This window comes from Orbicella franksi, chromosome 2 (genome assembly GCF_964199315.1).
Source record: "Orbicella franksi chromosome 2, jaOrbFran1.1, whole genome shotgun sequence".
In the NCBI taxonomy this organism is placed as follows: domain Eukaryota; kingdom Metazoa; phylum Cnidaria; class Anthozoa; order Scleractinia; family Merulinidae; genus Orbicella; species Orbicella franksi.
The window spans coordinates 34,602,073-34,624,457 of NC_138146.1; the positions used below are offsets into that span (position 1 = coordinate 34,602,073).

General features: G+C 38.9%; 2 protein-coding genes across 5 annotated transcripts in view; both read left to right on the forward strand.

The window, feature by feature from the left end:
- The first annotated feature begins 1,744 nt into the window (after window positions 1-1,744).
- The window catches only part of LOC145479542 (uncharacterized), a 73,930-nt gene continuing 53,289 nt past the window's right edge, over window positions 1,745-22,385 (forward strand). The window contains exons 1-6 of one of the 2 annotated variants that reach the window (XR_014048431.1): window positions 1,745-2,311; window positions 9,696-9,789; window positions 10,028-10,079; window positions 10,959-11,094; window positions 11,757-12,035; window positions 12,773-13,411. Coding sequence is in view for 1 of the 2 variants with exons in the window: in XM_081457933.1 (XP_081314059.1) it covers window positions 2,000-2,311; window positions 9,696-9,789; window positions 10,028-10,079; window positions 10,959-11,094; window positions 11,757-12,035; window positions 12,773-13,000 (1,101 nt within the window). In the remaining variant the exon portion in view is untranslated. Of the gene's footprint in view, window positions 2,312-9,695; window positions 9,790-10,027; window positions 10,080-10,958; window positions 11,095-11,756; window positions 12,036-12,772; window positions 13,901-22,385 lie in introns of those variants that run through there. The other variant, XM_081457933.1, reaches the window with a different exon arrangement.
- Window positions 17,825-22,229, forward strand: LOC145479551 (prostate stem cell antigen-like). 3 transcript variants are annotated; one of them, XM_081457942.1, is made up of 3 exons: window positions 17,825-18,225; window positions 19,139-19,234; window positions 21,466-22,229. In XM_081457942.1, the coding sequence occupies exons 2-3, from the start codon at window positions 19,180-19,182 to the stop codon at window positions 21,840-21,842; spliced, it is 432 nt and encodes a 143-aa protein (XP_081314068.1). In that variant the 5' UTR covers window positions 17,825-18,225; window positions 19,139-19,179; the 3' UTR covers window positions 21,843-22,229. The 3 variants fall into 3 exon arrangements, with proteins under 3 accessions (XP_081314068.1, XP_081314070.1, XP_081314069.1); XM_081457944.1 differs by having other exon boundaries at window positions 17,825-18,075; XM_081457943.1 differs by lacking the exon at window positions 17,825-18,225 and having other exon boundaries at window positions 18,274-19,234.

A 22,385-nucleotide genomic window follows, 5' to 3' on the forward strand; every position in this document is an offset into this window, starting at 1 on the left:
CAAATTAACGTCAGTTTTTATGCGTCTGTCCACTTATTGATTATAAATTACGTCATAACAATGTCAAAGTGGCTGTGGAACCACGAGCCGCAGGGGAGTGCTTCCGCAGTAAACTTTGACAATGTTATGACGAAATTTATCATCAATAAGAGGACAGACGCATACAAAACTGACGTCAATTTGTTTTTCACAATAGCAAGACCCCAAAATGGTCAAATGCCAGGAATAAAAGAGGGGAAAAGACGCCGTAAACTTGCCGTAAATAGAGATAAGTGAATTTTATTCAAAATGACGCAAACATTGTCGATAGCTTTTCTCGCTTTTTGATTGGTTACTTAAAAAAGTCCATAAGATCTCATTGGTTAAAAAGTTGACGGTTTGACAGCCGAAAGTTGAACTTGAAAGCCTGCATAAATTAAAATTTTATGCGTCTGTACTCTTATTGATGATAAAAACGAGCCAATCAGGCGCCCGGGTCGTTTTTTCCTCTCGTCCCTATGATAGGGAAGCTGTCTATAATGACCGATTAATCGAGGAAATACGGCATTTATCTTCAGGAATCGTGCTGGTGCCGTGACATTTCGTGATTATAATACTGTTGCGTAATATCGTGGTGACAGCTATAACTGCCGATTTATAAAAAAAAATTAATGTTCTTTTTAATTACCATCAGATCTATGGAAATGAGAAGTGATATACAAATGCATCTCACACAAGAAATTTGCAGGTATCAGAAAAGCTCATTGAATTTTCCTTCACCCTTATTGTTAACTTGAATAATCTTTTAAAAGCACTATCTTCCAAGCGGCTTTCTTTTACTTTGACCTTAAAATTTTGTTTGTAGTCGAGACTCCCTTGTGCAAACATATAAATTATTTTTCATCAGCTTGTCGATTTTCCGAGTTGTCAACATTGTTTTTCTAATAATTTGCGCATTCTGTTTCGGAAACCGTTTCAAGATTCATAGATATAGATATCTTTTTTTGTGTTTAAAGGAATAACCCCGACCTTTGAACAAGACACAAGATTTCTCCCTGGAGACTCAAGTTGCCCTTCCCTGACGATTCCAATTTTTCAATGTCCCATTTTCTGTGGCAATTAACGTGACCTTATACAATGGTTATCCACTAGCATATAATGAACGTCTGTTAATGAAGGCAAACGATTCCATGTTGCAGCAAACATAAAAATATATTAAATCTCGTGTGGTAATTAAAAAGACGCACTATGATAGTGGGTTAATGACGCAAAATTTTCCGAACGTTTTGCACAAAGTATTTAGTGACAGAGGAAATTGAGCCTTGCGACACCAAGACCTACTGTTGCCAGCAGAATGGTAAAAATACCCGAAACAATTCCACATTTTTGCTAGAATTCCTTCCCATTTTATTTTCGTCGCTCATAAGTTGAGTGGGTTTGCTTAAAGTCAGTTGGGAAAGCAATTTAGCCAAACTGAAAGCAAACACGCCCCAGTTTGACATTAAAATGTATGCAAGAAAGGACATCTGACCAAATACAACAGGAAGGCAATAAGTACGCTGTATTTTCTGAGACAATGAAGCTAGCGCGCCCAATGAAAATTTGATATTTCTCTAAAGCTGTTAGCATGCCGTAAGACATTTCGTTCGTAATTATTGTTCATTTTAAATGAAATACTGCATGAGTAAGAATGATTAAGGACGGTCTCAATGTTACGTGGTGAAGATAGCCGGAAACTGATAGCGTTGTTTGTGTTTTTTGGCAGTAATTATGCACACTTGTTTCTTCTAGGCGATAGCTTCATTGAAATTGTTGAATTAATACAAGCAGAGTTTGTCAGTTAACTGCTATACCTGACGTAATGCTAATTTCTCGTTTGATGTTGGTTTTGATTTCTTAGCTCTTCGTTGAAGAAGAGAGAGAAAGGATGTTTAAAAGCTAATGCGACGTAACAGAAAATCAAGCGTGCGTCATTATCCAACGGAAAAATCTCAGTGAACAGCGCAAACAGTGAAGCAATATGGAGTATCTCGACATCATCCTGTGCTTCAATCTACTTGTTTTGATAAGACTCTTCATCGGGACGCCATCAACAAACGCAGTTTCCTTCACAGCAAAGGATAGTTATTTGGCGAGCCAAGTGATGAAAACAGTTTTCTGTAAAGACTGGCTGAGCTGTACACTCGCATGTCAGAATGACGAGAAGTGCGTATCGTACAATTACAACACGTTCACAGGTTCTTGTGATTTGAACGAACAAGGCTTACAGCAACCATTTAGTGGACAGAACGAATTAGTGAAAATGCAGGGCATGATATTTCATCAGATAAGGGTGAGTCACGCATACAGCATTCGCAGCTTTATACTACCAAAGTTTAATTCTGATTCTAAAACTAACTTTCATTTTACATGCATGCATACGAAAGGATTAAGTTAAAATTCACCAAATATTTAAAATCTGCCGAGTTTTTTCTTCAACCTTTTGACAATTTATTCCTCTGTGTCACTAAATGCCTGTTTTTCTCGTCAGCTTCTTTGTTCTGTGCAAAAAAAAAATTAATCCCGTTTTCATCTCTGTGAGGCATAACTAGCTATACAGATAAGCGACCGGTTATCTTTGGCCCTCGGCTTCTATAAAATTATCACTGTCATGAAAACTGCCGACAGTAACTGGTTGTATTGGTGGCACATGCTAATTGGAACAGGTTACTCAACTCAACCTCTGAAAATGTACCGCGACCTCTTGAAAAGCAAACACGTCCAAATTTGTCGAATAACCAGTTTTCCTGTTCGAGACAACAACCAAATCCCAGCTTTTATTAAAAACCGTAACAGCTGGATTTGCAGTCCTTCCTTCAATAAACGAAATGCTGTAGGTAAACAGTGCGAGAGAGCGGCCTTGTACATACGTGCTGGCAAAAGTAGTTGTTCTCTTAGTTTGAACTTATAACTCAATAAAACATCTTGATCGACGACAGTTGCTCGTCTGGAAAGAAACTTTGTAAAAATATTATTCTCTCTCTGTTTTTCTATGTAGGCAGGAAGGGAACAAACAGGTCTGAAAATCTACTTCAGTAAGGACGACCGTTCTGATCTCACATGATAATCACAGAACTGAGTGGCATGTTATGCCAAGAGGCTATAGGCAGCCGAATTTTAAGTGTAGTTTAAACTGTGAGCCAGAGAAAAATTTATGACCTGAACTGAAAACCATTTATTCTCTTCAAAATATCATGTGAATAAATTCTAAAGTCCTCTGTACTCGTGCTCCGAACTCATCGAGTCTGTCAAAAAAACTAATACTGATTATTGAGCTCGAGTAACGTTCATCTGAAAGTTTGGATTAAAATTCTGCGTTTTATTTAATATTCTTTTTGTTTTATTCCTTTTTATCTCGAAAAAAAAACTAGGAAAAAGTAGCTAAATTATCAGCTACATTAATTCAATGTAGGATTAAAATTCTGCGTTTTGTTTAATATTCCTTTTGTCTTATTCCTTTTTATCTTGAAAAAACTAAGAAATTATTTTAAACGAAAGACGTTTTCTAGCGAGAAGAATTCCATAATTTTTGACATCAACTTGCTCGGTCAAAAGTGTAAAATATCAGCTTCAACGTTGCTGTAGAGCGTGCGAGAGTCGGAGGACCACTATATCTGTTAGGAAGATAATTACTTAACGTCTATTTCCCGTTTGGTGGGGCAACCATTCTTTCCACTTTAAACCCCCACTTTTTTAAATTAAACTTCTGACGCAATGATATCCCAGTCAACTCATTAACAGTCATTCATTTTCTTTGATTTTGCGGCGCGACAAACAGACCTTAAGCTTTTAATAAACCGAATTATGACAAATTCCATCTTCATATTTTAATTCCAGTATATTGAGCATATATTCACCATATTAAATAACAACTTTGTATTCTTTACCATTTCGCAACCAAAGTTCAATTTAAATTTTTTTCGAAGTTTTAATGATGGAAAAGTCATTTTTCATTCGGAGCCGGAAGCGAGATCACGGATGACACTCGTTGACAAGCTTCTGTCTAGTTTTATTTAGGTGTTCAGTTTGCTTCTAAATATTTCCCTGTCTTTCTGTTTTCCTTATTGTGTTACAACAGCTTATACTTCAGTCTCTGGTTATATCTCCTCTGCCAAAGAAGAAAACAGAGACAAAAAGGTAAAAAAACAAAAACAGACAAAAACGCAGATAATTTGGTGGGGCCACAAAAGAGTGGTAAACATACACCGTTGGTCTATCACGCAGCACAAACTGAATGTGCAAGCATTTCGATAGAAAGTTTTAAAATGTGCTCTGCTGTCTATAGATGTTTTGAATCTGTTCAGGAGAAAGAACCAGTCACCTCAATGTCTTTACGAAACAAGACATTACACGAACAGGTGGACTATATTTATCGGCACTGACAAAATATTTGTCTGGAGGGAAGGAAAACTATAAGAGACAGATTCAACTCCGCTTACTTGGTCAAAAAATTAACCGGCACACAAATCTTTCTCAAAAAAATACGTTTTTAACACTTCATGCGAAGGTTACTTTACAAAAAACGTATGCGGTGGACAATTTCCTACATCGTTAACGTAACGTGCATTTTCTGGACGAATCGAAAAGCATCATTCACATCTGCCTGCATCTGGCGTAAAGCATGCATCAAGTTGTTCTGAATGTCTCTTGAGAGGAAGCTGAAAGTATAATTGGAATGATTCAGTTGTGTATGTGATCATATGTTAATGTAGAACAAGACATTTAGAATTTTGCCTGCTGAAAGTTTTACCTTAATTCGGAATTATCTCGTCGAGAAAATGTTACTATGCCGTCAACTAATCTGGCTAAATTTCTGAAACACAACATAGAAACTACCATTGTGTGCTATGCAAAGATTTGTTAAAAGCCTTTTCTTCAATGCAGTACTCATGAAATTATTTTCATGGCTCTTGCCAGTTTTTTATCTGCGAAAAGTTCTATTCAGTATTCTGTATTGTACATGAAATTTCACATGCATTCCAAATTCAATTTCATGTAATGATCGATTGAAGTCGTGCCATTGAATTTGTTGTCATTTCACTTCCTTAAAATCTTTTAAGAGCCATTGTCGGAGAAAACTGGGCAGACCTCACGGATCGGGGTCGGCCGATTCCTTCCATATTTAGGCTGTTTGATGCATTGGATCAATGATGTCGAAAGGCAATGTTATTAGATTTCAAGAGCAACCCAACTGAGTTTAGCCATATCACACCGGTCTTGTATCAGCTTCACTGGCTACCAGTCAAGTACCGCATTCAATTCAAAATTCTGCTCATTATGCATTACTTTTAAAGCTATTCACGGCATGGCACCTGATTAAATCTGCAAATTGGTCACTCGAAACACATCAACTAGATATTCGAACAATACTCTGAGTACCTTAATAACATTTGCCTCGAGGTCTCTTCTAGGTTGCTTCAGGGTGTAAAAACGTGATCTCACATGCATGAAATAAGTTGGATGTATATAAAGTTGAATATGAGAATAAAACGCATTATATTCTTCTGATTAAAAAAGGCAAGGGACTACAGTATGGGGCCCAGTTCTCGGCCACAAAAAACGTAAACTTGTATTTCTTACCTTGTGTTTTGATATTTCGATCACAAATTATCCTTAAAGAGCTTTGTTTCATGTTAGAAAAGGAAGTTTTTTTGCACACCTAGTTTTTCTCTTAAGTGCAGTCAAGCGAGGCTAAAAAAGTATTTAAAACGGGGTTAAGTCAGAGCTCATAGTTTTCAGCACGCCACCCCATTACAGCTTTATTTTTACAACTGACTTGACACGAATACTCCACACAGAACCATGAGCGCTTTTAGTGTTGAAGGCGAACAGGGTGGCCGAGAATAGGCAAATACGCAAAAGTACTAAGGAAATATTGAGGAGTGAATTTAGGTCAAAGAATTAAACAGGCCAGGAAAAGTTTATATTTAACAGATAGCTTTATCACTCTACATCCTTTATGCCAAGAATTGGCTCATTTGGGCTTTCTAGACGGACAAAATATAAACTTGAGTTAAACCATGTAATTCGAGTAGCCGTAAACAAACACGTTTTCGGGGAAACCAAATTCACCTACCTTCGCGTCACCTCGACGTGCTCACAGAAAAACTCGGCAGGACGAAACAAAACTCGGCAGAACGGAAGACAAAGAATCAAGCTACCTCTGGAAACAATTGCTTTTTATTCAGATTCATTTGTGGCGCTAAAAATAAACGCCGATCAAAAAGTGGCCGAGAACTGGACCCGGCCGAGAACTAGGCCCGACACTGTATTGTGGGCCGCAAAACATTCTCCACCACGTTCCAGAATTAACGTAATTACAGCATCCTTTTTGACACGAAAGGATCTACAATACGGAGTTATGTAATTATTCATACATATTCTTTTTTTATTAATTTTTTTTATTATTGCAATATCTTACATTACATTACATACAAAAATTACCTACCTCTTACAATGTCAACGTAACTTACAATTTAACGATACTAACAGAACTTACAATACTAACATTATTACAATTTGTTAATATCTTACATTACAATAATATCTTACATTACAATTTGTTAATATCTTTCATGTCAGGGGTTAGCTACAATAGGAGGCTTTGGGCGTTTTCCATTTACAAAAAAATTCGGAAAATTTCTATCGGGAATTTTCGTTTGGGAAAAGTGCGTTCCATTTGTCACAAGTCCTATTCGTTCACAGGCCCCTCTCTGTCGCTTCACTGAATCTCCCGCGAATATTCAAAATGGAGGCCAATGAGGTCCATCAGATGTTGTTTTTGTGCGAAATCTTAGAAGTCTCTATAGAGGAAGAAAGTTTGATTAATTCAGAAGATGATGCAGTAGATATTTATTCAGCGACCTCGACGTTCATGAGACTGAATTTGCAACGAACTGAAGGCTATTTTGAACACGCGTTGCCAGGATATTCACTCGATGAGTTTAAAAGTCATTTTCGAATGACGAGGCACAATGGAAGGTCTGCGTAGAGTCGTCCAAGCTACAGGAAGAGTGCCACAACGGCAATGAATTTTCTAGATCTGGCTCTAGAACGTGGCAGGCAGAGCACTCGTAGTAGCCCTGAAAAGTTTGTTTGCAAAAAGCTTCCAGAAAACTGACCCTGATCAGCCGCCATTTTTGTTGAAACACCAGGGAGTCGAGGGAAGCCTGGCCGCTTAAAAGACCGCGAAAGGTATGAAACTGGTGATAAAGACGAGAAATCTGTAAATGGAACACAAATTTTCCATTGGGAAGTTTCCACCGGGAAAACGGGACTACCTTTTCAGGAATTCCGTTTATTCTGGAAAATTTCCAGTGGAACGAACCAAAAAGTCGTGTTCCATTTACATCCCAACCGGGATTTCCGGAATTTTTTGGTAAATGGAAAACGCTCTTTCTCACATATTAATTTGTGACTTAGATTTATGTTTCTCAATTTTAATTTTGTTTGTCAACATCGCTAAGAAAGCATCGAAATAAAACTCTTCTTCTCTTCTTGAGGCAGTATATAAATAATATTTGGCTATAATAATGCAGAGGTTTAAGCCAAGATGACGAGCGAAGTTATCTGTCACGCCATATATTATTTCATTTTTATCGAGAGTGGTCCTATCCCCGTTTTTGGAGCTCCACCAATTAGTAGAGAGAGACCGAAAATTCTGAGCTTCAGAGCAGGTAACAAAAAGATCGGTTAACGTTTGTCTTTCTCCACAGAGGTGACATTTATCATGTTCCTTGATTGAATCTCTAAAAAGAGTCGAATTTGTGGGTAGAATGTAATGAATTATTTTGTATTGGAAAATGCGAGTCTAGTGTCTTTTGAAACATTAAGCGGAAGGCTATAAATGAGTTGTATTGTATGTTCTTTTAGACTGGCTTCTTTCATCCTTCGTTCAGCTGTAGGCGTAACGAATTTACTCTTAACAAAGAATTTAGTTGCTGATCTGCAAGAGAGTTTATCTAAAGATATCTTATCCTTCTCAGAACGTTTTTCCACGGATTCAGTAACATTTCCTTTGAGAATATTGATCCATTTTTGAGGGACTGCGTGGCATAGACCGAAATAGTTTAAGACGTTTGTGTTAATTTTGAACTTGCTGCGGAATTCCTCAAAAGTTAGGAATCTGTTACCTTGAAAAAAGTCTTCAATTTTAGTTAATCCAGCATCGTGCCATTTTTTGTAATAAATGGAATATCCTTCTATCTTTATGTGATGATTGTTCCAAACTATTTCATTTAGTACCTGCTTTTTGATATTAGGAGTACTGCGGTTAATTTTTTGCCAGGCGCACAGAGCTTCTTTGTAAAAATCAATCGGTATATCAACTTTAAGTAGCTTTAAGTCAAAATTGCACTGCAGAAGAAACAGACCACCAACTGGTTGTAGATAGGAAAGAGGGATATGACTCCAACTTGAGGTTCCATTGCTGTCACTTAATCTTCTTACCCAAACAACTTTAAGCGCTTCATTGATTATTTGAAAATCCGGCATGTCTAGCCCTCCCTGCTCTTTCGGTCCTATCATTGTTCTGTATTTAATTTTAGCTTTCTTATTCATTACAAATTTTGTGACTGCTTGATTCACCATGGCGGTGAATTTTGTTGGAAAAGTTAGGACAGATGTATTAAAAACGAGTTTGGAAATCGCTAACTAAAGGATTTTAGAATCGTTATGCGACCATAAAGTGTAAGGTTTCTAGGATACCACAAGTTAAGCAGGCTTTTCATTTTGATTAGTTTCTGTTCAAAATTCTTATTGTAAACAATTTCATCATTATACGAGAAATTAATTCCCAGTGCGAGTATAGAGTTAGCTGGCCAAGCAATTCCCAGGGGTTTTGCTGTATTTTTGCGGCTTGCGCCTAACCACATCCTTCAGTTTTACTTTTATTTATTTCTAGGCCAGAACATTCTTGAAAGTTTGACGAAAGTTTGAATAAATCTGTTGCAGATTTCGTGTTAGAAACAAAGGCAGTTGTATCATCAGCGTACTGGGATAATTTAAATTCTTTGTCATGAATTTTTATTCCTTTGATGGTGTTGTCATTTCTAATGGCGTTAGCTGAAATTTCAGCGCATAGAACAAAGAGAGAGCCTGAGAGCGGACAACCTTGACGGACACCCCTTTCCAGTTTGAAAAACTCAGATGCGAATCCATTGTGAATAAAACAGCTGGAACAATCGGTGTAAAAAGTTCTAATCCACTTTTGAATGCATGGGCCAAAGTTAAAAACTTGCAGCGCCCTGAAGAGGAAGTTCCAATCCACCGTATCAAATACTTTTTTAAAATCAATAAAAATGGCTAAACCAGGTATACTTTCTAGTTCTGTTACCTTCATGATGTCTGTGATTAGCCTTATATTTTGACCGATGTACCGGCCTTTGACATATCCGGTTTGGTCTTCATTGACAATGATTGGAAGAACACTTGAAATCCTGTTTGCTATAACTTTATACATATTCTTACTTCAATGGCCACACAATTGTAAGTTTTGACGGTAAAAAAGTTTTCTCAACATTTTGTTTTTGTCGTTGATTTACGAAGCCCGATCCGTTCTTGAAGTTATTTTTTTCAAACACATATGGTGTTTTGATAATGTTGTTGCACTATATGCCAACAGAAGTCTAAAGAATGAATATCTTGGACTACTGATGCAACTTTTCACTTTTTTTTAGCCAGCAACAAAGCTCTTTCTTCCAAGAGAAGTCCAGTCATCAAACCAGTGCGACTGCAGTTGCACGTCAGAGAGTGCCTGCAGACCTGGGCAAGGTAGATCTGGACCGATTAGATTATTAAATAATAAAACTTTTCCCTTTGGAAACCCGCATGTTGGGCTGACAAATCCTGAGATTTTTATTTGTCAAATTGACACACATAATGCCAGAGCAACGAATTTCACATCACCTTCTGATCCAGCCCACAATGCCGACGTCACTTGACAAATTTGAAAGTAACTGATCCACGAAGTGTAACCTCACTGTCCTTTTCTTTCCACTTTCCACTCCAGGTTCTTATGACAGACTTCCCATGTCCTGCAAAGAGATCTGGAAGAATTCCAGGTTTGTAACAAGAAATTGAAATTAGAGAGGTTAATGCAATGTTTTCAACGTGAAGACGAGAGCTTTTACGTTCATGAAAAACAGTTGGGAAAACGTGATCAAGAACCAGCTGTACCTTGTTCGTTGTGATGCGTTAGCAACAGTATCCTTGAAGAATATGCTGTTTTATTTCAGTCATTTTGTAAGTAAACATATTGACAGTGACGTGAATTATAGAGAACTGAATTCATGAGAAACAAAGTTCCCGTCGAAAATTCTGAGCGTGACTTCATGGCTAACATGAACCTTAAGACGGTGTAGCACGGGACAACTTGCAACGACATTTTCTCAGTTGAACTCCATGTAAGAGATGATGTTACACGCGACAATTTTTTAACGTAACGTTGTAGATTAGGGCAACAGTGTTTCAGGCTTTTGAATCGCTTTTCGACACCTTCAAAAACCTGCCACATTTTGTCGCAACGAAATGTTGCACTAAAAGTCGACCTGTACGCCATGTTACACGATTTCGATTTTAATTAACGTAACAATGCTGCGTTTAAAATCTGCTTGAGTAACATCTCCAGTGGCCTGTAAAATTTACCTCACATTTTCGTCCCTTTCTTTATCGAAATATAACAAAGGAGATCGTCTTCTTGGCCAGACACATTATTACCACATCCCCACACATTTGAATACACCACTGAAAACACCCAGGATAAATGTTTGACAGACGAATTTTCCCATCTAGGGCGGGGTTTCGCTGACTGATTAAGGCTGCGTATCTTGATTTTGTAAAAGAGCTCGCGCGAAATCATATATAGGTTTTCCAACTGCAAAGCGAGGCAGCAGCATCATGTAATTGAATTAGTAATTTTATTTTTCTCGTTAAAACTCAAGAATCCGTGTCGATGGATCCTTTTACATTCGGGCTGAGCCACCCTCCCAGTACGCACATGTGTTTTGTCACATGACTCCAATTCCCGGTTGTGGAGATGGCGGATGGACACTGGTCATGAAGATCGATGGAAACAAGGTATTTTAATACTAAGTGTAATTTCGACTTTTAAGTTTGCAATCAGAGTACAATATGTAGGTTTCCTCATTCTGCACTGGACTTTTCAACGTCATTTTTTCCTTCTCTCCTCGTGGAGAATGGGGCCATCAATCCGTCTCCCCAAAACAACTCGGTCTTTTGCCGCCACCTCTGCCTCCCTCCATGTCTTGACTCCGAAATGTTCTCTCTCTCCTTGCCGATCGTTCTTCGCCACGTCTCTCTTGGCCGTCCTCTTCGGCGTTTGCCTTCGGGTGCCCATGTTGATGGTATCTTGGAATTTTGGTCTAAAGACATTCTCAGAACATGGCCCAGCCATTTCCATCTCCACAATTTTAGAATAACGATATTTCTACTTTTTCTCAGCTGTTTCATGAACAGCTGAAAGTAGCCTAAACCAAACAAACAAACAAACAAACAAACAAACAAACAAAATAGTTTTCTGAGTTTCGCAAGTTTCAAACCAGAAATCAGGTGTTTAAGGGAGGACCAAGACAAGCTCTGCTGAGTTGTTTTGCTATATACGCTTGATTGGATAAAAATGGCACCAAACGGTATTACAACAAATAAACAAACAAACAATCCAAGGTTATGTTTGTCAGCTGTCAGTTGAACTTACTTCGCTGTTCTTTTCTTCGTTGAAGCAAACGTTCACGTACGATTCGAAATATTGGAATAACACTGTTGCTTACAATGAAGGTGGCGGAACAGGCCTGCATGACACGGAAACCAAGCTCAGCAGCTTTTGGTCTACACCGTTTACTCAACTGTGCCTGGGCATGAAATATCAGGACGAAACGAACTGGATTACACTGAACTATGCTGGGTCTTCATTGAGGGACGTCATTGGGAACGGTACATTTAAGGAGACACATTTGAACGTGACGGAATGGAAGAAGCTGCTGAATAACTCAGATATGCAGGTGAAAAAAAAACTGACATTCTTGGACGCTTTTCGTTTTTTTCTTTTTTTTATTGTGGGCTTTTTCTATGGGCGAACTTATTCAAAGGCGATGGTTATCAAAACCTTGTGAAAAAACAGGAAAAAACCGTTTTGACCAGAACTAACAACTCTTTTTATCCAATTAACGGTTGCAACAGCACGGAAAAAATAAGTTCAGTTTAAAATCTTAACTTGAATCTTATTTCAATATCGGAGTAAGGCAATTTCATAGGACGGACGAAAACCTCTTGGAATAGGCCCTGCATTAGAGCTTGAAAAAAGTTTCGAATGGGCACCGCCTTATTGTCTATGGGTAATGCCGTACTTATTCATGGGCGGCTGTTAATAATTTAGCTGTGATATGCAGCGCTTTCATATTTGAGGGCAGCGCTAAGTCGAGGGCAAAACTCACCTATTGAAAATTGCAGTAGAAATAAGGAAACAAACAAACAAAAAAAAGGATTCATGTGATACGTGAAACTTATGACGGAAATAATATTAAAGGCTGAACAAACTCTTGAAAGCGTCATATTCTCCAACACACCAAAGAAGGGCCATGCCTGAAAACGTCTGTGGTAATCTTGTATTCCATACTTCAAAGAGATTGTGCAGCTTTTGTTTTTAACAAAAAGATTCATTTGTTTGGGGAAGTATTCAAAGAACAGATATAATGTTCTGCGCTTACTAACGGCTAGAATCATGAATTTTTCCCTTTAGGTAGGATGCACTTTTCAAGGTTTCAACAATAAACAAAAATACGGCAACGGCGCAAGAGCTCGTATTGGAATCATTGGCGCTCCAAATGATTGCGTAGAGACAGCGCGATCTAGAATCGGCTTTGGTACTACGGGACGTTTTTTCAATATGGACCCCTTAAACTCATGTGGAAACGAGATGCAAAGTACCTCCAGCATAAGAGCTTTTGGATACATTTTCGTTCAGTAAATAAAGTATGCTGCATTAAACCTCTGTAAATATATCATTAGTAGAATTCTACTTAGATAATTATGCAAATACTGCAATCTGATTGGCGCAGCTATGCAATACTATTAGCCATTAGTATATACCACACAAGTAAATGGTGCTTTTTGCGCGCTCTGATTGATTAACTCGGAGGTGATTAGCAAATACTATTCACCTCCGAGCAGCCGGCGCGAGAGATTTTAAAATTTCCGACCGCTTGTCACACATAAAACAACGTTTTGGTCCGCTAATTATTCAGCTTGTGTGGTATATACTAAAACAATTATTTACCTCAGTTTCGGTGAAAGTGATGGATATTTACCACGCCGCTTCGCGGCTCGGTAAATATCCACCACTATTCACCTCCACTTCGGTGAATAATTGTTAATTATAGTTCACATCTAAGTTTTCCTTAGTCGGCATTGGTCAAAGCTGATCACGTGGTACGATCTTGAGAGGGAACTTTCAGGGGATTAGACGCCTAAGGGTGTAACATCAAAACTTAGTACCCGCTCGACGAAACATACTCACGAAACATACTTTCTCCTAAAATTTTTAATCAAGATGAATACAAAAAGAATCCACCCTCCCATGTGGATTGGAGGATAGCTCGAAAAAGTAGTTTTAAGTAAACAACGGCACAATAAAACGGCCAGCGGACGTAGAGGTTTTGACATCGTGAAGGAAAGCTTGCATGGGTTGCACTTTTTTCGCAAGTCAATAGTGAAAATGAAAATACTTTTTGTACACGTATAACATTAATTTCAACCTGAGGACACTTTATCGGCTAAAAATACAAATCGGCTCCAAGCGTTCACAGCGGTTGGGCATTTCAATCAATAAATTTATGCCGTTTTCAAGGAGAATTAAGTGGTGGACTATAAAAAGACATTAATTATGTTTCGGGTGTATTGGCCGATCATGGTTGCCCTTCGAGGTAGTATGTTCAAGGTTGGACATATTTGGACATTGGTGAGCTTGTCTTAAATATTTCATACATGGCTCATTGTAGGGCAACTTTGGTTTTGAGGCTGACTGTATCTTCCATATAGTACTATATCTGGTCTATTAGAAGTTAAGTTACAAAAAAATTACTCAAATATAATGTTAAACGATTTTAAGATGGCAACTTAAGAACATATCTAAAACATTTCAGGCTCGAGTTAGAAAATAAACCTTAGAATGTGAAGCCCGAGTTCTAACATTTAACTTTCGTGCGAAAAACTGAGAATATTGTAGTTTCTTTAGTCCCTAGATTTGCTGTATTTACATTGCTAAAAACAAGTCAACTACAGCAAAAGATTGTAAGACGGTCTAATCAGTGGGGGATCCAGACCTTGAGCTAAGAGGGGCCCGATTTTTTTTGCTTGCTCTGCCGGCTTTTCTTCCTTCCTTCTCTTTTCTTTTTTTACCCCAAAAAAGTGGCGAGGGGGGGAGGGCCTTTCTGCCCCCTCCCCTAGATCCACCACTGGACTAATAGTACATTTGTTTGCACGAAGACACACTGAAAACACGCTGGCAGGTCCCCCCCTGTGATGCACAGTGTACTGGTGCGTACTAAGGGTTGGATCATTGCCCACGATCGTTACGATCGCCCTGGTCGTTGCGAAAGTTGAGCGATCATTGCGACTACCAGTTTTCTTATATATGATTGGCACAGTCCAGAATAAGAAAATTACCGAGGGGAACACGCAATGTATCCTGAGATGTTTTTCATTGCAGCGATTGCTGCACCTTCGGAGAGCTACGGAGAGTTGTCCACGTAATCGCAACCGGCGATCTCTGCGCTCACTGTGATAGAACCCTGCGAGGTATATATATTTCAGGCTGTCGCAACGATCGCAAAACAGTTGTTTACGTATGATTGCAACGATCGCTAAACCTTTTTGACAGGGATTGAAGTGATCACGTGGAAATAGCCGTCCTCAAATAAATACAGAAAGCGTGTCCTGTTGTGTTTCTTCAAAGTTCCATTCAATATGACGATGAATCGCATACGCAATAGGAGGCTAGAAAAAGGGGAGGGAAATTGTTTGAACGAGAATGAAAGACCTTTAAAAATTTACTTCCCCTTCCTCCTTTATCTGCTTAATTATACAGAATTAGCATGATATATATTAATCAACCGGCAAATAGCATGTTAACTGGCTTCACATAAACATGCACAGAGTTTTTTCAAGCATTTAATGCTTATTTAATAGAGAATGAGGCTTATCGGAGGCGATATTGAGTGCTAAACTCTAGTTCAGGTTGATTTTTATTATTCATTTTTCCGTAGACAGTATTTGTTATTCTTTGTCAGAACATTGTGAATAATTAAGTAGTGCTTTAAGATTTTTACAGACTATTTTTCATTCCTTTCCCCCAGAGAACATAGCCGTACACAAGTACGATAATAGTAAGTGTAAATAAACAAAACGTGTAAACAATAAACAGTTTTATTCTAGTGCTCACTCGCTCTAGTATTACTACTATTTGGAAGGTCTTGCAACTGTGTGAAGAACCAATTAGAATATAAGTAGATTAATAAACGTACGTAATATGATGTATTGATGTAACTGTTTAATCAGTGTATATGGGAGCGGTGTACAACACTGAACTTCTGCAGTATGTGGTCGTGTATCATTTGCTGTATAGAACTGGTTGGTGTGACCGTTAAATAATGGTTGGGTTATTTTTTCCCAAAATCAGCGAACCAACCGAAACGATGGCGTTTCCGTGTAGAGCGGTTTTTACTTGAGTGTTGAAAGTAATTCGAATTTGCTTTGGTCAGGAGCTCAGTCACGGTATTTTGAGTTATTTTGGCCATATGCAAAATTACCTTTTTTCCCCTAACAATTAAAATTGGTAGGAAACCTGAAAATAACAGTTTAACAAGATAGAAAAACACCAAAGACTGGAGATAATGATAAACTATAAAGGAACAAGGATGGCTAAAATAAGGATGGAGAAGATTGACACGGATTACAAACGACGAATTTGAAAAATTGAGGCTAAACTTTTTAATATGCCCAAACCGTGACTAAGCTCCTTTAGCTTTTACTACCAAGCGAAGTGGTGGACTTAGAAAGCTCGCTCTGCTTATTCAAACAGAAATCAAACCAGAATCAACGTGACTCGCTTACACGTGTTTTCCGGCACTCCGCGCCATTTAACGTTTCTTCTAGCCGTGATTGTTCCGACTGGAATTTCTGTGTGGCCAGCTGAGTGATTACTTTGGTTAAAGCAGTTTACATGGTTTCTTCTAGTCTTGATTGTTCCGACTGGAATTTCTGTGTGGCCAGAGTGATTACTTTGGTTAAAGCAGTTTACAACACTCTACAGCCACTCCACTGAATTCTATAATTTGGCCAGCTGGTTCATTACGCCTGCTTTCCATCTATTGGAGACTCTGAAACTGGGATAAATGAAGAAATGGTGAAGAATTTCCCAACGGTTCGTACCAACCTACCAACTGGAACGCTAGGATTCCTTCAGACTTTGTAGACAGTTTCCAACCAATTTCCGAAAAACAACTGTGCTATTTGCTTGCCAACAGAAATTATTGTGGGATTTTTGGCTGAATGAGAAACACTTTGAACATCTCAGGCTCTTTCCATGGCCAATTGGAACGGCGGAAGTCTGGAAATTTTCATTCCATTACTACATTCACCAACTATCACAGCGTGGATACTGAATCAGTGAGTAGCATTGCGGCTTTGGTGACAGAATTCAAAAATTTAGCATTTTGTATGCGTAAAAACAATTTATATTTCGATTGTTGCCTTACAAATACTTGCAAAACAAGAAACACCTCAGAACAACCTCGAATTGCTTTGTGTCAATTTGCTTCCAGTTTATTTAACTCACTCTAAATAAAAACCAGTTCAAGTCAAGGCTCTTGTTGAGTGCCTCCTAATAGAAATTCTACCTCGTTATCGGTTTGGCCTATGGCCAGTATAACTACGAGGGAAAATTAAGAGGTGAACAGTGTTCGCCTGACTGAAGCGGCGCATCCACGGCCGCGGACTATCACCTACCACTATCGACTGTTTTCAGTATTTCGTAGCATGCGAGCAGGCTATTCACGGAGAGCACCCATCTCGCAGACTACGCGTTTCGAAGAAGGCTCTGGAGATCTGTTTCTGAAGACAGAATAGATACGAGAAAAGGTTGACAACAAGGCTTAAGACGGAACTATGGATTCTCCGAGAGGTGTCTATTATTAATTCAGTAAATATTATTTACCAATTAAATTATGAGCTTTGAGATTTCTCGAGATTTCTACTCAGGCTGCGCCTTCATGCCCTATCGCGCATAGAAATCGAGAGCGAAAAATTTATTTGTTTTAGTCAGAAATCTAGTTTATGTAGTCGCTCAAAGCTTTAATCTAAATCGTCTTCCGAGAGTAGGAAGCGCAAAGAAGCTGCCCCCAGTACACTCTGCTAGGCTACTCACTATCTACTTAAATTATGAGCTCGACATTTCTATCACGCGTAGAAATCGAGAGCGAATAATCTAATTGTTTTAGTATAAATCTACTAGTTGTTCAAAACTTTATCAAAATCCTCCTCACTTCACAGACACTTCGAAAACACCAAGAAGCGGCCGTCATTTTGTTAACTAGGGCACACTACTACGCTACTCACCATCTATCACAGAATAGATAGTGAATAGCGTAGCCAATCAGAGAACGGCATCCGTGATAGAACGCTAGTAGATTTATACTAAAACAGAATAGATTGTGAGTAGCGTAGCCAATCAGAGAGCGGCATTCGTGATAAAACGCTAGCAGATTTAAATTAATTGCACTTAGTACAGGCGGTGATATTTATTCATAGGGCCGGAAGTTCGACCTCGCTAAATTATTGTTTGAAAAATAGTTTCTGACAGAATCCCTAAAACTGAAGGGAAACAAGCAACCAAGCAACCAACCAGCCAAACAAACGAACTGAGTAATAATAATAGTAAGCATGCATTCACGGCTGTCAAACTTGCGTGACATGAACAAATACCGCTGAAGAGATTTACCGACGGACGACCAAGGTGGCAACGCGGAAAAACTCGATCATGGCCATGTGAGTTCTTTCCCGTATCAAATCTTAGTTATCATTCTTGCCTTTTAGCACTTGAAGGCTTCTGATTGAATCAATTTTACCCCCAGTCAGTTATATTCAAAACATTCGATACGACAGTCACAACGCCGGCTAGTGACAGTGCTGAGATCGGTAAGTCATACTGAATAATCACGAGGAATGTTAAGTTGAATTTATGCTTTACATGTAAACAAGGTAAAGTTTCACTTTTCACTGATTCATATCGGCGTGCACGGATCTTGGCTAAAGGTGTTATGTAGAGCAAAACTGCTAAATAAGTGAGCGCGTTTTGTAGACTGTTTATCTTTAAATGAAGGTGTTATTGTCAAGTAGAAATATACAACGGAGAGATCCGTAGAGGGATCACGAAAATTCGACGGCTATTAAAACGGTATATTGATGAAAATCGAAAATATGTTATTGGCTTAAGGGAAATGTGTCAAATATAAGTTAACTTAAGTTTGGATATGGTTCAAATGCACATCTTTCGAAGCATTGAGTAGATGTATACGACGAGATCTTCGATCATCGACTGAAGAACATTCTAAAATGTAAATAATACTCAATAAATTGACAGGGGTCGATTATGCAAATTGCCGCATGCGAGGGCCGATTCATTTAATTTTATATCGCACGAAAGCTTTTGAAATAAAATAAAATAAAATTACTCCCACCTTGTTTTATTTGAAAGTTACGAATTTAAGATTTCATACTTAAAAATTGTAACCGTCTGAAATTCGATACGGTATGTCTGTTTTTTGTCTTACTGTAGATTCTAGTACGAATCGTAAATATTTAAATTAATTATTTGGGAAATATTTATTTCATCAATTGGCCGGCAGCTTCTATTTTACATTCTAAGCTATTTGATGTTAAGTCAACCGACAAATGGCGAAACCCTTCTCAGGCCACTATTTTGTTGACTTGGTTGTATATTCAGGCGCTTGTCATGTGGCGCGTGACGTTGCCTCAAATTTAACTCGTCACGCAATCTTGTGTGACGAGGACAAAAAGCATCTGCGTTTTTCCTGTGCTTTGTTTTCAGATGTATAAAGTTTCACACTCAGTGTAGACCAGAGTAAAGAGATGGCGTGGTTCTTTTGGACGTGCCTTATATCTGTAACTTTGCTTCAAATTCCAGGTAAATAATCACTCGGTATTCCATAGTTTTCTAGTGATTATGGTAGAATGCCTTCACGAGAATTTGACATCTCGCAGTCAATAAGTGTTTCGGCATTATTGATAAGAGTTGGCTTGTTTATAAGCTTCTGGTTTTCAGGTATTACCACAAATGAAACGTGGAAATACTTTAAATTTTGATGTTCGGTCCTGAGTGCTCTTCGGCTTAGCTGGTTTTCTGTGAGACAGTTTTTGTCCGTCCGCAATCTCCTAATCGAGACAACAACGTGATATTCTGGATTTTGCGCCTAAATTCCGCCAGCAAAGCAGGCCTTACAAGAATAAAACTTCTCCTCCTATAATGCCAATAACAACTCTCACCCCCCAACCCCTAGTTTGCGATCAGCCTTTTTCTTATTTGAAAGGGAGAAGGAAAAAAACAAAAAACAAAACAAAAAAAAAAAAACACCTGATATATTTATTACACCAACCACCGGCCAACCCCCCCCCCCCCTGAACAAACCAAGGTGTGGTTGAACTGTCATTTTGTGAGCCAGCCAGGATCCACCGGAAGGTAAATCACTACAATTCGGGACTCGGATTTAATACCACGAGGCGCCTAAAACGTCTGCGGAATATAATTTGTACAGTTAGATACATCTACAGGCATGAAAACATCGCCGTGTTAAAATTAAAATGCGTTGTTCGGGAGCAGGGTGAGATGTAGGGAGGGAGAGAGGGTATGATCGCAGATTATTCTAACTCCCCCTTTTCCTCCTCTCTCCGGGCCGGGAGGATAGGCCTGTCAAGGGATTATCACCCCGGGTCAACATTGGTTTTCCCGACTGAACTAAATGATCTACATACAAATGTGGCAAGTGACCGCTGGTATACGTAGGAACTGTGAAAGATCTGATCAGCCAATAATAGAAATAGAATAGCAACGAAGCAAGGCTGATACTATGCAGAAAAAATAACGCGACAACGACATGATAGAGTCCAAACTGAAAGCCGAAAATTGCATCGATCCGTGGACAGCTGTTTCGGCATGGCTGGGTCTCGTCAGCACGATGTAGCAGCTAGCACGAAGGCCATTTGTCATGTTCAGCACATTCTCTTTGTGAGATACAGACAAGGATGAAAGAAAACACTTCATCTTTAAACAAGGGGTAAATGCGGAAGGAGCCGAGGGATCAGTAGGGTATACGAAAAACGTACGCGGTTACAACCCCGCTTTCCCCCTCCGTCTCCTCCGTTTAACGCTTGCTACGGAGTTGCCTAGTCCCTGTTTAATGTTTGAATTCGAGGGATAAGTTGCAAGACCAGAATCTCGCTGCGACTAATATTTTAAAGAAATGGATGGTTCACGTGAAGTGACTTTGTCCCGGGACTTGTTGCACAGACTAGTGGCAGGGACGTATCCCCTTCGGTTCTGTGTGCCGCTGACCTTAACCCAGGTGTAGTTAGACACGGTACTCTAATGGTCGGCGAGTTGGATTCCGTTGACCGAGGACATTGTGTTGTTTTAGTTGAAGCTTAGACACGTTACTCTCAATGCCTCTCTCCACCCTGGTGTATAGATGGGTACCGGCGAAGTGCTAGATAACTGAGGGTCGAACCTTCTCCGCGTTGGTGTCGAGTATTAGTGTAAATCTACTAGCGTTCTATCACGAATACCGTTGTCTTATTGGCTACGCTACTAGCTATGGATTTAAGAAATAGATTCCATGCTGCCGTGCGTCTGCTCATATTACAGATATAATAGATAATAATAGATTACAGACGACGTCAAAATGTGATAAAAACAACAAAGTGGCACACGAGCCGTTAGGCGAGAGTGTCAGCGATGTACTTAACACATTTTAACGTCTTCTATGATCTGTTGCTGAACAGATGCACGGCAACGTGAAATGAATCTTCTTTTATATAATAACGAGACAACAAGAAATATGTTACTGACGTCATCGATACGTCTGTCCTCCAATAGATCATAAGTAAATACCAATCAAAATGCAAGAAAGATTCGACATATTATATAAAACTCGATACAAACACGGAAAGTGTTTTATTAATAAATGATTTATAACCTAGGCGAAACGATACTCCTAATCCTAATTACTTCATGCTACGACATGGGCCTCATGTGTGAACCAATTTGGCCTGTGTGGGTCAAGACAGACAAGGAACAAGACAGACAAGATACCTTTTTAATATGAACTGACGCATTTTGATCAACTGTTTCATTCTTTCCAGCTGATGCCCTCCGGTGCTTCTCGTGCCACTACGACACCTCGCTAAACAGCACCTTGTGTGAAACCACTTCTGAAAATTGCACAGCGGATTTGAAATTCTGCCTCACTCAGACGGAGGGGAGACACGACGGGAGCAAAGTGTTCACCAGAGGTTGCGTTCCTTCTGAGGTTTGCGAGACAGATTACTGCGACGAACAAGTTATTCAGTTATTAGGACGAAAGTCATGCAACATTACATGCTGCCAAGAGAATTTCTGTAACAGAGATGATTATATTCCACCAGTTGGAACCGGCCACGTGTCACATGTTCATTGGTTGTTGACACGTGCTTGTTTAATCGTAGCTACCTGGCTCTCGCTCTTTGGAATTGATAATTGAATCAGAGATGATGGTGGCCGAGACTCTGAAAGAACGAATGGTGTTTTAAGGGGGCTGGCGGGATTTAGATTTGAACGCAGTACTTTGGAATACAGGAAGCACAATTTAGAGAAATGAAAATAAGCTGGAGAACCCTGTTTAACCAGAGACGTAGGTCTGAATATCATAACATATTGTTAGTAATTATTTTGCTGGTGGTTGTGTGTCAGTAGTGACATTAAGCCAAATCGGTCATTTAGTCTTTAACGGTTAAAGTTGCGTTAACAACGGCGTAGAGGAATCTATTCCATGCATTTCATTTTTTCTTAAAAATAGTCAAGTAAAGAGAATGTGGATGTAAAAATATTGTTCACAGTTTATTTTCCGCAGTGATGCACTATTTTTTTGTATTTTGTTCCAGTAGTTCCATTTATTTTTAATATTGTTTTACATTAAAAATGCTTGTAAGTTATAATTGCCAATTGATGTTAAGAATAGGCCATACATTCTGTGATACGATTCTAGACGGAAGAGAAATGTTTTCTATCTTTTTTATTTCCATGC